Source organism: Sceloporus undulatus, chromosome 7 (genome assembly GCF_019175285.1).
Source record: "Sceloporus undulatus isolate JIND9_A2432 ecotype Alabama chromosome 7, SceUnd_v1.1, whole genome shotgun sequence".
Classification (NCBI taxonomy): domain Eukaryota; kingdom Metazoa; phylum Chordata; class Lepidosauria; order Squamata; family Phrynosomatidae; genus Sceloporus; species Sceloporus undulatus.
The window spans coordinates 21,741,937-21,755,562 of record NC_056528.1 but is presented as its reverse complement, the minus strand read 5'-3'; the positions used below and the strand labels follow the sequence as shown (position 1 = coordinate 21,755,562).

Below are 13,626 nucleotides of genomic sequence, written 5' to 3'. Positions count from 1 at the left end.
CAACAAACAAAGCACTCAGAAGTATGCAAGATAAATTAGTGTCTCCATTTTGGTTTCTTTCGCAGTTTTGTTTTAAAACAGACTCTTTACATTCTAAATATGATGTCATTTGTACACTTGAATAAACCTTCCATTACAATGAATTGAAACAAAACTTTCATCCATCACCAAGTGTAGGTATCAGGAGATATCCAGCATTACAGCACTAGGTGGATAATTCTGAAGTTTTAATCTAACTTCTACACCTTGTGGAATACTATCTTTTCTCCTCTACGGCAAACAATTAAGAAATTACAGCATTTTCATGGGAGTTACAGTAGACACTTCTGCAAAGACTCACCTCCTCTCTTATCCCTGCAATGACAGGATCAGAATCTTTCCATTGGTGAAGTTGTTTCTCAGTTCCAGAACTAAGAGGTTGCTGCCGGCCCTGCAGAAACACAATGTTTCAATGTAAAGATAGTGTCTAATACAGAATTTTAGAAATGAATGACTTGTATTGCAAGATGCTAAACAAATTAAATGTTCTGAACATTAATATGCTCATAGCAAATTAAGGGATTTTTTTTGGGGGGGGATGTCAAATTTTATTGTATTACAATTTGAAAATTGCTAAAAATGTCAATAATTAAAAATAGCAACAATCGTCTTAACAGTTATTAATAACCAAATAACAAACAATATGGAATCGATAATGTAGAAGGAGGATACAGTATTGAGGAAACTTTAAAAGGTCTACAGTATTAATGAAGTTCTAAAGTTAATCAAATCCTGGTATGGTTCAGTCTTCACGCAGAATGTCTTCCTAGAATGCTTAATAGTGTGATGGAGGTCTGATGTAAAATATCATTGATGTACTCTATGAAAAGGAGCCATTTTTCAGAAAAGGTTTTTTCCAACTTGTTCTTTTGACTTTCTTATATTGTCTGTGATTTTCACCATCAGCCATATGTCACAGGTTTTCCTCCACCAATTTTCTATTAAACATTCACCTGTTTTCCAGTTCTTAACAATTTCCAATCTAGCTATTGCTACAAGGAATATAGTCAAAGCTTTGTGTTTCAGTATTTTATTTTCTTCAAGGAATAGTAAGAGAAGTAGTAGACCTGGGCAAAAATTCACCCTTTTCTTTTCTTGGTGATTATGTCTATTATATCAGACCAGAACTTATTTATCTGGGGGGGCATTCCAACCTCTTACCTATATAGGTCCCCTTAGTGATGCACCTTCTACAATACTAGGGTGAAGTGGTTTTTGTGATCCTAGCTAATTGCACAGGCACAGTACAAGGTGTTGGTTATTACCTTTAAAGCCCTACATGGCTCAGGCCAGTTACATTCAAGAACGCCTCTCCCTACATACAGTAATCCCCCCACCACTCTTAGAACCTCTGGAAATAATATATTAGAACATCATAGGACTAGACTGATAACTTCCGATAGTATTCACTGCCACAGCTCCTCAATTGTGGAACAGCCTGACAGAAGAGATCTGTCTCATTACTAGATGCCTTTAAAAAGGCACTCAAGACGGATCTCTTCCGGCGAGCGTACCCTCCCGATCATATTTAAGAAATACCAGATTGAAATGCTCCAACCTTGATTATCATGGTATTACTACTGGATGATTAGCTGATGATTTGTTATTTTATTGGATTAATATTTTACTGATGTATCTATGTCTTGTGCTGTATTTTTACTGATGAGATCCCGCCTCAATACACAGGGAGAGGCGGGAAATATAAATAAACTATTCATCATCATCATCATCATCATCATCATCATCATCTCATCTTTGTGTGATTTTTAAAACATTTTATTTTAAGAGGACCAATCTGGATTGGAAGAAGAGTGAACTTAATATTTTCTTTTTTAAAATAGAGTTTATTAGTAAGAATGATTGAGAACTCCTGGAAAACAGCAGAAGTCCAAACAGACTGGAGGAGGGCACAGTTGGAATGGGAGAGAAGGTCTGCCCAGTTTGGAAGTCTGAGGTATTGGCCCTTGATGAGTGAAGCAGGAGGGCAAACCAGGGTTTCCAGAGTCAGTAAGGAGCTGGCAGGATCACATTGTCTCTGTCTCTTATCATTTTGGCCACAATTCTCACCAGTAATGGGAGTGGGGAGAAGGTGTAAAGGAAATGACACCTTCAATGGAGAAAGAAAGTGTCTCCCAGGAACCTGTCCCTCAGCCCACTCTGGTGCAGAACATCGGACATTATGTATTGCCCAGAGTGGCAAAAAAGTCCAAGGAGGGTGTCCCCCAATGAGACAGAAAGCTTCTGACGACAAGGTCTATTCGTGCTGAAGGACCCTGTCCTTGCTGAAGGAGTCTGCCAGGACATTGTCCTTGTCTGCCAGAAGAACTCCACCGGGTGAATGGAACAGTGATGGCACCATGTCCAGAGTTGTTGACCAAGATGAAGAACAGGGGAGTGTGTTCTGCCCTGTTTGTTGACATAACAGACCATGGTAGTATTGTCTGTTACAACCTGGACGACCCTGTGAAGGATGTAATTTTCGAAAGCCTGAAAGGCTTTGATAACAGCCAACCGCTCCAAGGCATTGATGTGCATTTTCATTTCTGATGGGGACCAGTGGCCTTGTACACAGAGGTCTCTGCAATGGGCCCCCCAGCCTGTCATGGACACATCTGTGGTGACCATCCTGGAAGGTTCTGGAGCTTGAAAGGGCATCCCCCTGAGGATGTTCTTGGAGATGAACCACCACTGAAGAGAGGCACAAATAAGTTGAGGGAGCGTCAGCCTCTTGAACTGCCTGTTGTTGAGGTGGTCCGACACAGACTGAAAGCATTCCTGCAGGGGCTGGAATCTTAGGCACACCAAGTAGGTCACGGCTGTGGTGGAGGCCATGAGGCCTAGAAGCCATTGAATGTCCTTTGTTGTAGAATGGTCCATAGAGAGAATGGAACAAAGATGAGTCCAAAGGCTTTCTGCCATTCTATTGGGTAGGTAAGCACAAGCCATAACAGAGTCCAGAGACATGCCTATATACTCAATCACCCTGACCAGTTCCAAGATGGACATGGAGGGGTTGATCATCAGGGCCAAGTCAGTGAGGAGAGAGAGTGGTGTGGACATCTCAGAACAACTGTGTGTGGGTGGACAACACCAGCAACCAATCTTCCAAATAAGGAAAAATCTTGATTCCGTGGACACAAAGGTGAGAGATGATCACTGCCATTAATTTTGTAAAGACACCAGGGAAGGTGGAAAGGCCAAAGAATAGGATGGTATATTGATAGAGATAGTTGACAGTGAAACAGAGAAACTTGCGGTGCTGAGGTCTGATGGCAATTGATGCAAACTAATCTCCTTGATGGAGGAAGGGAAGGATGGACCGAGGAGTCACCATCTTGAACTTGCGTGGTGTGATGTAGCAGTTGACACCCCTTAGATCACGTATGTGGCGAAGTCCGCCATCCCCCTTTGGCACCATAAAATACCTGGAGAAGTAACCATCCATTGTGCATCTATGTGGGATGCGTTGAATGGCACCTTTGTCAAGAAGGGAGGGAATCTCCTCTTGGAGAGGAGGGGAAGATGGGGTGGAACAAATGTCACCTAGAGGTAGAATCATATAGTTGGAAGAGACCACAAAGGCCATCCAAACTCCTTGCCATGCAGGAATCAAAGCATACCCAACAGATGGTCATCCAGCCTCTGTTTAAAGATCTCCAAGGAGGGAGGCTCCACCACTCTCCGAGGTAGTGTGTTGTCAAACAGCCCTTACTGTCAGGAAGTTCCTCCTAATGTTGAGATGGAATCTCTTTCCCCGTAGCTTGCATTCATTGTTCTGGGTCCTGTTCTCTGGAGTAGCAAAAACATCCTCAATAAGATATCCCTTCCAATATTTGAACAGTGCTATCATATCCCCTCTTAACCTTCTCTTCTCCAGGCTAAACATCCCCAGCTCCCTTAGTCGTTCCTCATAGGGCATGGTTTCCAGACCCTTCACCATTTTAGTCGCCCTCCTTTGGACACGCTCCAGTTTCTCAATGTGCTTTTTAAATTGTGGTGCCCAGAACTGGCCACAATATTCCAGGTGAGGCCTCACCAAAGCAGAATAGAGTGGCACTATTATTTCCCTTGAACTAGACACTATACAAGTACAATTGCATTGGCCTTTTTGGCTGCCGCATCGCACTGTTGACTCATATTCAACATGTGGTCTACTTGGACTCCTAGATCCCTTTCACACGTAGTCTCATTCTGCCAAGTGTCCCCCATCTTATATCTGTGCATTTCTTTTTTCCGCCCTAAGTGTAGTACCGTACATTTCTCCATGTTGAATTTCATTTTCTTAGCTTTGGTCCAGCTTTCCAGTCTATTCAGGTCATTTTGAATTTTGATCCTGTCTTCTGGGGTGTTAGCTACTCCCCTTAATTTGATGTCATCCGCAAATTTGATAAGTATCCCCGAATTCTGTCATCCAAGTCATTGATAAACCACTGGATGCAAGCTACGGGAAAAGAGATTCCACCTCAACATTAGGAGGAACTTCCTGACAGTAAGGGCTGTTCAGCAGTGGAACACACTCCCTCAGTCTCCTTCCTTAGAGGTCTTTAAACAGGGGCTGCATGGCCATCTGTCAGGGATGGTTTCATTGTAAGTTCCTGCATGGCAGGGGATTGGACTGGATGGCCATTGTGGTCCCTTCCAACTCTATGATTCTATGATTCCAGTTCTGTGAACCACAATTCAACAGGGATTTTGAAAAGCTACAGCATGTCCAGAGGAGGGCAACCAAAATGGTGAAGGTTCTGGAAACCATGCCTTATGAAGAGAGACTTAGAGAGCTGTATATATTTAGCCCGGAAAAGAAACAGTTAAGAGGTGACATGTTAGCTATATTTAAATATTTGAAGGTATGTCATACTGAGAATGGAGAAAGCTTGTTTTCTGCTGCTCCAGAGACTAAAACACGGAGCAATGGATTCAAACAAACAAACAAACAAACAGGGAGAGAGAGAGATTCCCCCTAAACATTAAAGAACTTCTTGACAGTAAGAGCTGTTTGACAGTGGAATATGCTGCCTTGGAGAATGGTGAAGTTTCTTTCTTTGGATGTTTTTAAACAGAGGCTGGATGGTCATTTGTCGGGGTACTTTGATTGTGTATTGCTGCATGGCAGGGGGTCGGACTAGATCTCTTCCAACTCTATGATTAGATTATTCTTGACTGTCAGAACTGCTTGACAATGGAATAGCCTGCCTGGGGGTTGGGGGTAGACTTGCCTTATTGGAGGACTTTAACGTCTGGGTGGCTGCCTCTTAGAATTCCTAGTTGTGCACCAAATGGCACTTGTGGCCCCTCCAAACTCTAATATTTGGTGATTCTCATACTGAGGATCACATAACATATCGAGGGTAGATATGTTGGCCATGTGGCAAAGAGGATCACATAGACATTTTTAACCTGGAACAATGATTCTGGTCAAAAGAGGAAGACAAATCAATTATTTCTTTACCTGTGAAGGGCTTGCTTTTGACACAGCTGGAGACACCTTTGCTGTTTTCTGAAGCACAGAAGCTGGGGGAGCACTCTGGGAAGGACGCATCACTAAAGGCAAAACAAAGAGATTTTCATAACCAGCAAACTGTGGTAAAAAGTTTATGCTCATGGCAATTTTCTTCCTTTGTATCTATGTTTATAGCAATACCAAGTACATTTCTATACCATTTATCAGCGCACTTAAGCACTCTCTAAGCAGTTACAAAGTGTAAACTAACTGCCCCCAACAATCTGGGTATTCATTTTAGCGACCTCGGAAGGATGCAAGCTTGAGTTGAGCTTGAGCCCCTGGCTCATATTGAACTCGCAAGCTGCAGTACAGGCATTTGACCACTGCGCCACCAACAGCAGAGATGTTGTGTGCCTTCAAGTAACTTCTATTTATGGTAACGCTAAGGTGAACTTATCACACAATGCTAAGGTGAACCTTACTGTGTGTAACTTGCCCAAAGTTACTCAGTGTGTTTCCATAGCAGAGTGGGGAATTAAACCCTGGTTTTCAGAGTCAAGTCCAATGCTCAAATCTCTATACCACAGCAGATACTGAGGTACAAACCCCCACAGTCTAATGCATTTCTGGCCTGGGAAGATTTGGTACAAATGCTATTATAGAAAATACATAGCAAGAGAACTCAGTGCAAATGCTTGGAGAAGATCCTTTTTGGACTTCAACTTCCAGAATCCCTTTGCCAGCCCTGCTTCCAAGAGCTGCAGTCCAAACATGAACCTTTTCTGAGCACACACATGACATCAGATGGATCTCAGCCAAGCAGGCTGAAGTAACTGCAGCCAGCTTCTCTTCCTAAACAAGCAGCTAGCTAATGGTATATTAGTGAAACATACAGCTTTCATCTTATAAACTTATAAACTTTCTAGTCCTCACCTTTTGTTTCTTAGGGCTCTATATATTTACCATCCTCATGGTTCCAAGTCATGTCTACTTCTGGCACAGCCCATTCTATCCCATGCCTCCACTTTTCCAAATCCCTACCCCTGCCCAAAAAGTCAGAATCCTGTGTTCACTGAGCACCAAGTATATCTGCCTGTTTTCTCTTAAACACACACATTTCTTGTACTTCTGAAAACCCCAACATTCCTCTGAGCTTGCTTTCATTTCTCAGTGGCTTTATCTTAATTATATTCCTGCCAGCACTAAACTGAGTGCACTAACAGAGGGAGAAATTATTGTTTGTTCTTGTTAGCTGTGAACACCCTGTGTTGCTGTAGACATAGACAACTGCAAAACAAATGTAACATGAATAACCATCCTTCATGTAATGCCATCAAGTTAAGATGCATTAGTGTAATGTATGTGGTGAAAAACAGTATATGGCCCCTACTCCCCAAAATTCAAGTCTTCATAGGAAGGAAAGGAAAAAGAGAAACCATACTTGCTGAAGATGCTGGAGTTGAAACGTTTACAGGTGCGGAAGCTGGAGTAGAAAGCCCAGCCATCTGGTTTGCCCCCACCGTAGACACAGGCTTCACAGCAGGTGAAAAAGAGAACATGGTGGAGCTCTGGTTATTACTACTGCTGCTGGCTATAACTGTTGATGAGTCTGCAGCCAGGAACCTGGAGAAAAGGAAGAAAAAGAATACAGTCAGCCCTCAGTATCCACAAGGGATCCGTTCCTGACCTCCTCCAAGAATACCAAAATCCTCAGGTGCTAAAGTCCCATTGTCCCTAGTAGTAGAGTGACCATGTCACCATTAGAGACAACTGAAGTCCTCCCTCCTTCCTTCCCTCTCATCCCCCCCTTCTCCTCTGAGGCTTCTGCCCAGGCTTGGCTTCAGGGGAGGTTCAAAGGCAGAGGTTGGAGCTCTGTCAGCCAGAGGGAGCTGTCAACTCTCAATGGCAGCAGCTCTCCAAGGCCCTTTCATCTGGAGATGGCAGGGATTAAAGTTAGGAACTAGATAATGATGATGACATTTATTTATACCCTGCCTTTCTCTCAGTAATCAGACTCAGGGCAGCTAACAACATTTTTTAAAAAAAAATACAAATTAAAACAATAACAAAGCTTCAATAAAAGTATAAACATACAAGTTATTTAAGAACAATTTATAAAACTTAAAACATGAAACAATAAATTAATTAAAAGACAGTTGTCCCTCCACATTCTTGGCTTTGACACTCATGAATTTGATTATTCATGAATGTCATTCCGCGTGCGCACACACTCCCCTCCTTCTTCCTCCTAGGGTTTTCCCTTAGGATGGAGGGAAGCCCAGAAGGGAGGGAGCAGCTAGGAAGGGTCCACACATGCTGCTCTCCCCCTCCTCTATACCTCAGAGACCTCAGGCAAGCTCTCTGAGGCATAAGAGGAGGAACGAGAGAAGCATGTGCGATAGGCAGTGGACTCCTGTACACGCACTTCTCTCACCGCTCATCCAGTGCCACAAAGAGCTTGCCTGAGCTGTCTGACGCATCAGAGGAGGGGCAAGAGCAGCATGTGCTAGTCCTCTGACTTCCTTCTGATGCCTCAGAGAGCTCAGGCAAGCTGAGGCATTGGAAGTAGGGCAACAGAAGTGCACTTGTGATTCCCCTGCCTCACTTCCAATGCCTCTGAGACCTCAGGCAAGCCCTGAGACATCGAAAGAGAAGTGGGGGATTCACACATGTGCGCTTTTCTCTCCTCTCCTCTGATGCCTCAGAGCTTGCTTGACTCTCTGTGGTATCTCAGGAAGGGTGAGGAGAGTGCATACAACTCCCTCACCTTCCATCTGATGCCCCAGATGGCTGCAGAAAGCTGTCTGAGGCATTGGAAGAGAGGCAGGGGAATCCTGATGGGAAGAGTGCACATGCAATGCACTCACCCCTCCCCCAATGCCTCAAAGAGCTCAGGCAAGCTCTCAGAGGCATCGGAGGATGGGCAAGAGCAGCACACCAGAGTCCTCCACCTCCTTTCTGATGAACAGGCATGTATGCACGCACTTCTCTTCAACCCCTCCCTGCTCCTCTGTAACTGGCCCATCTGATCCAGTTAGAGGGAAGGAAAGAGGGGCAAGTGAATGTGCTCAGCTTCTAGCTCCCCTCCCGTCCTTTAACGGGGGGGGGGGGGTTATATGTGATTTTTCCACTTTGCGGGGTTCCTTCACTTCTAACCCCCATGAATGTGGAGGAATGACTGTACATATAAATCTAACAGCATTACTCAGCATTAAAAGCCTACAGCAGTCAGTTTCTAAAAGCCTGATAGCACTTTTTTTTGAATTTGCTAAGAAAAGAAAAGCATGGAGGAAGTCATCTTGGCCTCCCTAGAAAGGACGTTCCAAAATCTGGAAGCAGCTACAGAAAAGACCATCTCCTTTGCTCCCACCAAATGAGCCTGAGAAGGTAATGGGACTCTCAAGATATGTACATCATTTCCAACCTTTTCTAAGACAACCTGGGTTCAAAGTCTACCAACAGGTTGCTGAACCACCAAAGAGGACTGTATCTCCCTTTGTGGAGAAGGCTCTCTCCTTTGTTCCCATCAAATGAGCCTGAAAAGGTAATGGGACAGAGAAAAAGGCCTCTCTCAGAGCTCCAATGGGTTCATAAGGGAAAATATAGTCATCTTTAGTGGTCCAGCAACCCACTGGCAGACTTTGAATACAGCTTGGCTTAGAAAAGGTTGGAATTGATGTCCATATCTTGAGAATCACAGGTTTCCTGCCCTGTCTTGTGTAATTGCACCATAAAACATTACCAAACCATTTTTTAAAAAGGCCTATGGAACTACTTCAAAGCAACATATGATCTTCAGGCAAGGCTATACCAATAAAAAAAAACCTTACTTCTCAGTGAGGTTGACTTTGACAGATGGAGGGGCAAAACTTTGCTTCAGTCCAAGAGGCGTTGCAGAGGACAAAGGGCCAGCTGAGTTGTCTGTGCTTGTTTTAAAACTCATAGATCCAAAAGAGAAAGAGGAGGCAGAAGCTGGAGTGGCATCAGCTGTGGAGGCTGGAGTTTGGGGAACTTTGGAAACAGTAGAAGAAAAGGAGAACCCAGCTGCTCCACTTAGACCAGAACCAGGTGGAGGCTTGGGGCCCTCAGGTGGGAAAGGAGAGGGAACAGTGGCCTCTGTTGATCCTGGGGCTTTCAAAGTGGAGGCTGCAAATGAGAATGATGCTGCCCCACAACTGGAAATTGAACCTGCAGCAGATGCAGGTCCAATCTTTGAAGAAGCAGAGCCAGACACAGACGAAGGGGGCGTACTTCCTGGAAGAAGGTGGGGGAATAAGGGAAAGAAAGTAGAAGTTATTCAGTGACTGCAGGGAGAATCCATGGCAAGAAAACCCCATGATAGGTTCACATTAGGGTCACCATACATTGGAAATTACTTGAAGGCACACCATACACACACACACACCAGCAAATGAGTCAAATGAGAGAAAACAAGGCACAAATTATGCCATAAAGAACAGGAGGTAACATTTCACAGAGGAAGGAACATGGTTTACTAGTGAATCTTCATGGCTGGGTTATGTAAATCATATACAAATAGTTATTTTTAGGTTTTGATTTCTAAGTACTAGCCCCATAGTTGTTATTACTGATATTATACCAGTATATTACTAATTGAGGGCCAGCAATACACTGTTTTATAGCAGAGATGGGGAATCCTGTTCACTATAGACTGGCAGGCTAGGGCAGATGGGAAATGTCATCCAATAATAGGTGGAGGGGGACCTGTTCTCCATCCATGCTTTACTGAATAAAACTGATAGGCCAACAAGAACATCTGGCATTCCTTGATCAGACAAAGTGCCGCATCTAGAACAATCTAGATGCACCTCCAAATTGGTGATGAACTTCCTGCCTGTCCCAAGCATCTACTATGTAAGAGAATGCCACCTTTTGAAGATGGAGGATCCATTCAACACCACTGGTAACAGCTTTTAACAAGAACAACAATTCCAAACCACATCGATTTCAAACCGACATAGCTTTCCTATGCTACTTTGAAAGTTTAAAAACAAAGAGCTGCTTGCAAAAATGTGTCTATAATGAACACGCTCTTAAATAACTTGCCAGAGCCACAAATGTCGTCTCCTTAAGAATTTTGCCATATTGAGCATTTCAAAGGAAATACTTGTAACCAACTCTCTTCTGGACCAGGTTTATGGAATTGTAAGGGTGAAAGGGAGATTTGTGGTTCAGGTAAAAGCATCTTTCTCTTGTGTTTTCTTGGCATGATTTGATCAGAGTGGGGTTTGGTGATGCCTTCCTCTGAGGTTAAGACATTGTGACTTGCTGAAAGTCACCTAGTGGATTTCCATGGCCAAGTAGGGATTTCAACCTTGGTCTCTCAGAGTCCTTGTCCAATCAAACTGCCACATCCTGTTGGCTCTGGAGCTTAGGTGGTACTCCTGGGACATCTCTTGGAGACCTGACTGGCATCAACACTGGTTGTATTTAGGCTTGGTTCTTTATCAGCGTTTTTGATGGCTTCACCTTGTTGTGTTGTTCTGCCACATATCACCATTTAAAATCATTTAACCTATACTTTTGCACTGTTCTCTTCTCAGTACCACACCCACTTATCTTTTGAAATAAGCAGAGCTATTAGCATTTATAGAGAGCCAGTGTGATATAGTGGTTTGTATTGAACTACAACACTGGAGACCAGGGTTTGAATCCTACTCGGCCATGGAAACCCATTGGGTGACCCTGGGCAAGTCACATGCTCTCAGCCATAGGAGAAAGCAATGGCAAATCTCCTCTGAACAAATCTTGCCAAGAAAACCCCATTATAGGTTCGTCTTAGGGTCATAATAAGCACACAACAATAAACATTTATATCTCACTTTTTTCTCAGCATGGTCCTCGAGATAACTTACAAAAAGTAAAACAAGCAATGATAAAAGGACACCCTACTAAAATATATATAAAAGAATTTAAAATATACAGTGGGGCCTCCGCATACGCGGACTTTTTATAAGCGGCTTTGAGCGTACGCGCTCAAGCCGCTGGGCGCGTGCGGGGCGGTGCATCCCATTTAGTTGAATGGGCGTGCACGCCCGTTGCACCACGCACGCGCCCCGCACAATTCCGCGCCGCCGTGCACGAGCCCCATTGTTTACAATGGGGCTTGAGCATAGGCGGATATCGCCATATGCGGCGGGATCCGGAACGGATCCCGCCGCATATGGCGAGGTTCCACTGTAATTATCAGTAGAATTAAGAGCAATTTAATTTTAAAGGCTAAGAAATAAGCCAACTATTAAAAGCCCTTTTCTTATAAATGAACAGTTCCCCAAAAATTGTTGATGCATTTGCCAAAATAAGAACACAACAGAAGCAGTTCTACTCTCTCTGGGAAGTACATTCCAAAGCCAGAGAGTACTTTCTCCCACATTCCTACCAAAGGTGATAAGACTGAGAGAAAGGATTCCTTAAGGATCTGTGCCTTCAAGTCACTTGAATTTTAAAGGGTTTTCTAAGGCAAGGGATCCTCAGAAGGGGTTTTGCCTCTTTCTTTCTCTAAAACATAGCCTACAGCACTTGGTATTTGTTGGCCTCCCACTTTAACTTACCAGCTGATTTTGCTCCTCTTTCCCCTTCTGCAGACAGAGGCTCAGGTGTCATGAGTAAAGGCCTGACTCCAGGATTTTGATTGACCATGTAAAAGGGGCAGAGCACTCCATCAGTAGAGAGAAGTAGAAGAACAGGAGATGGATCCACACTCTTCTCCTCACCTGCAAAAATTTCCCAGAAGCACAGAATGAGCCAAAAGCCAATCTTCCAAACAATTTTCTGAAAGGACCAGCAAGCTCTGCCTGCCCAAGATCTGCTGGAGGGGCACTCTTCCTGTGTCCCACCAATGGAGCAAAACACTGTGACAACACAGGGTAGACCCTTTATTTCAGCATCAAGTTAAAACAAATCCAAAGACTTTGGTCTCTAACCTTTAAAAGTATATGGCTTTAACCCATTTTAATATGTTTTAATTGCTGTATCTTAAGACTGTTTAGATTATTTTACTGATAAGAGCTGTGACCCTGTCCCACCTGTGACAGTGTCCAAAAACTGCAAATCCCTGCTTCAGGTCAATGAAAGACCAGTGTTCAACTTACTGATCATTATACGTGTGTTGCTGGTGTAATCGATGGCCAGTCCAACCGGTAAAGTGTCCTCACTAGTGTCTGTTACAGGAAGTTCTGCTCGGCTGGAGTCTTCCAGTACCCAAAGCTCCCAGTTGTTCTGAAAGAGGCACAAGTTCAACTACGACCTGTTCTTTGGCTACCTTAAGCCTCCTCATGACAGAGAAGGGAGAGAGAGGAAGGCTTTTAAAAACCAAACAAACCCTGTTTGCTGTATGTACTCTCAGTTGTTTAAAAATTAGATCAGGACTTGATTAACATGACAGTACCAGTGGGAGCAAGAAGCCTCAAGATATGCCGGCGCACCATGCACGGCTTCCTGTTTATGCGGAAGCCACGTGGTAATGCAATGAATGGCGCGCGTGCCCACATCACCCCACTGCGAGCATGAGCCCCATTATACTGAATGGGGCTCAAGCATAGGTAGAATTTACCTTACAGGGCGGGGTCCGGAATGGATCCCCCGCGTAAGGCAAGGCTCCACCGTATGTTTATTTTTAAGGAGCACCACTTTTCAATGGCACCACTGTGCCGTATAGCCTGCTGCCAGTTCTATTCTACAAGTTCTGATAAGAAATGAATGTAATTTATGACAGTTCATAAAAAGCAGAAAATTACCTGATCTTCTTGCCTCGCAAGGATGCTGACATCTGTGGAAGCAGCAGAAGCTGCCAGAACCAGATCCCTTTAAAAACAAACAAAAAACACCTCACTAAGTGTAACATCTGGAGGAATTCAGTTGCTAGCTCAATTTAGAAGGAACAAGTGACAGGACAAACCTTGCCCTGCTCAAGAGTATGGGGACTTCTAGCTAGCCAAACTAAGATGCTGCTAGATGACATAACATTATGCCCCTGCCCCCAAAGAAGGAATAAACACCCACTCAGGTTTTCTCTAAGAAGCATAAAGGATACCCCCCCTTTCAGAGTTTAACAGAATATGTTTCTCATCCAGCTAGGAGTTTGTTTAGCTGATGAAACAAATGGAACAAACCACAGACAATGA

The 13,626-nt window shown here is 43.8% G+C and overlaps 1 protein-coding gene across 1 annotated transcript in view; it reads right to left on the bottom strand.

Annotated features, from left to right (window-relative positions):
* NUP214 (nucleoporin 214) overlaps positions 1 to 13,626 on the bottom strand; it is an 80,329-nt gene that overhangs the window by 55,098 nt on the left and 11,605 nt on the right. The window contains 7 exon segments of the mRNA XM_042478915.1: positions 341 to 430; positions 5,489 to 5,580; positions 6,924 to 7,105; positions 9,313 to 9,736; positions 12,055 to 12,216; positions 12,595 to 12,721; positions 13,240 to 13,306. Of these exon segments, the coding sequence (XP_042334849.1) occupies positions 341 to 430; positions 5,489 to 5,580; positions 6,924 to 7,105; positions 9,313 to 9,736; positions 12,055 to 12,216; positions 12,595 to 12,721; positions 13,240 to 13,306 (1,144 nt within the window).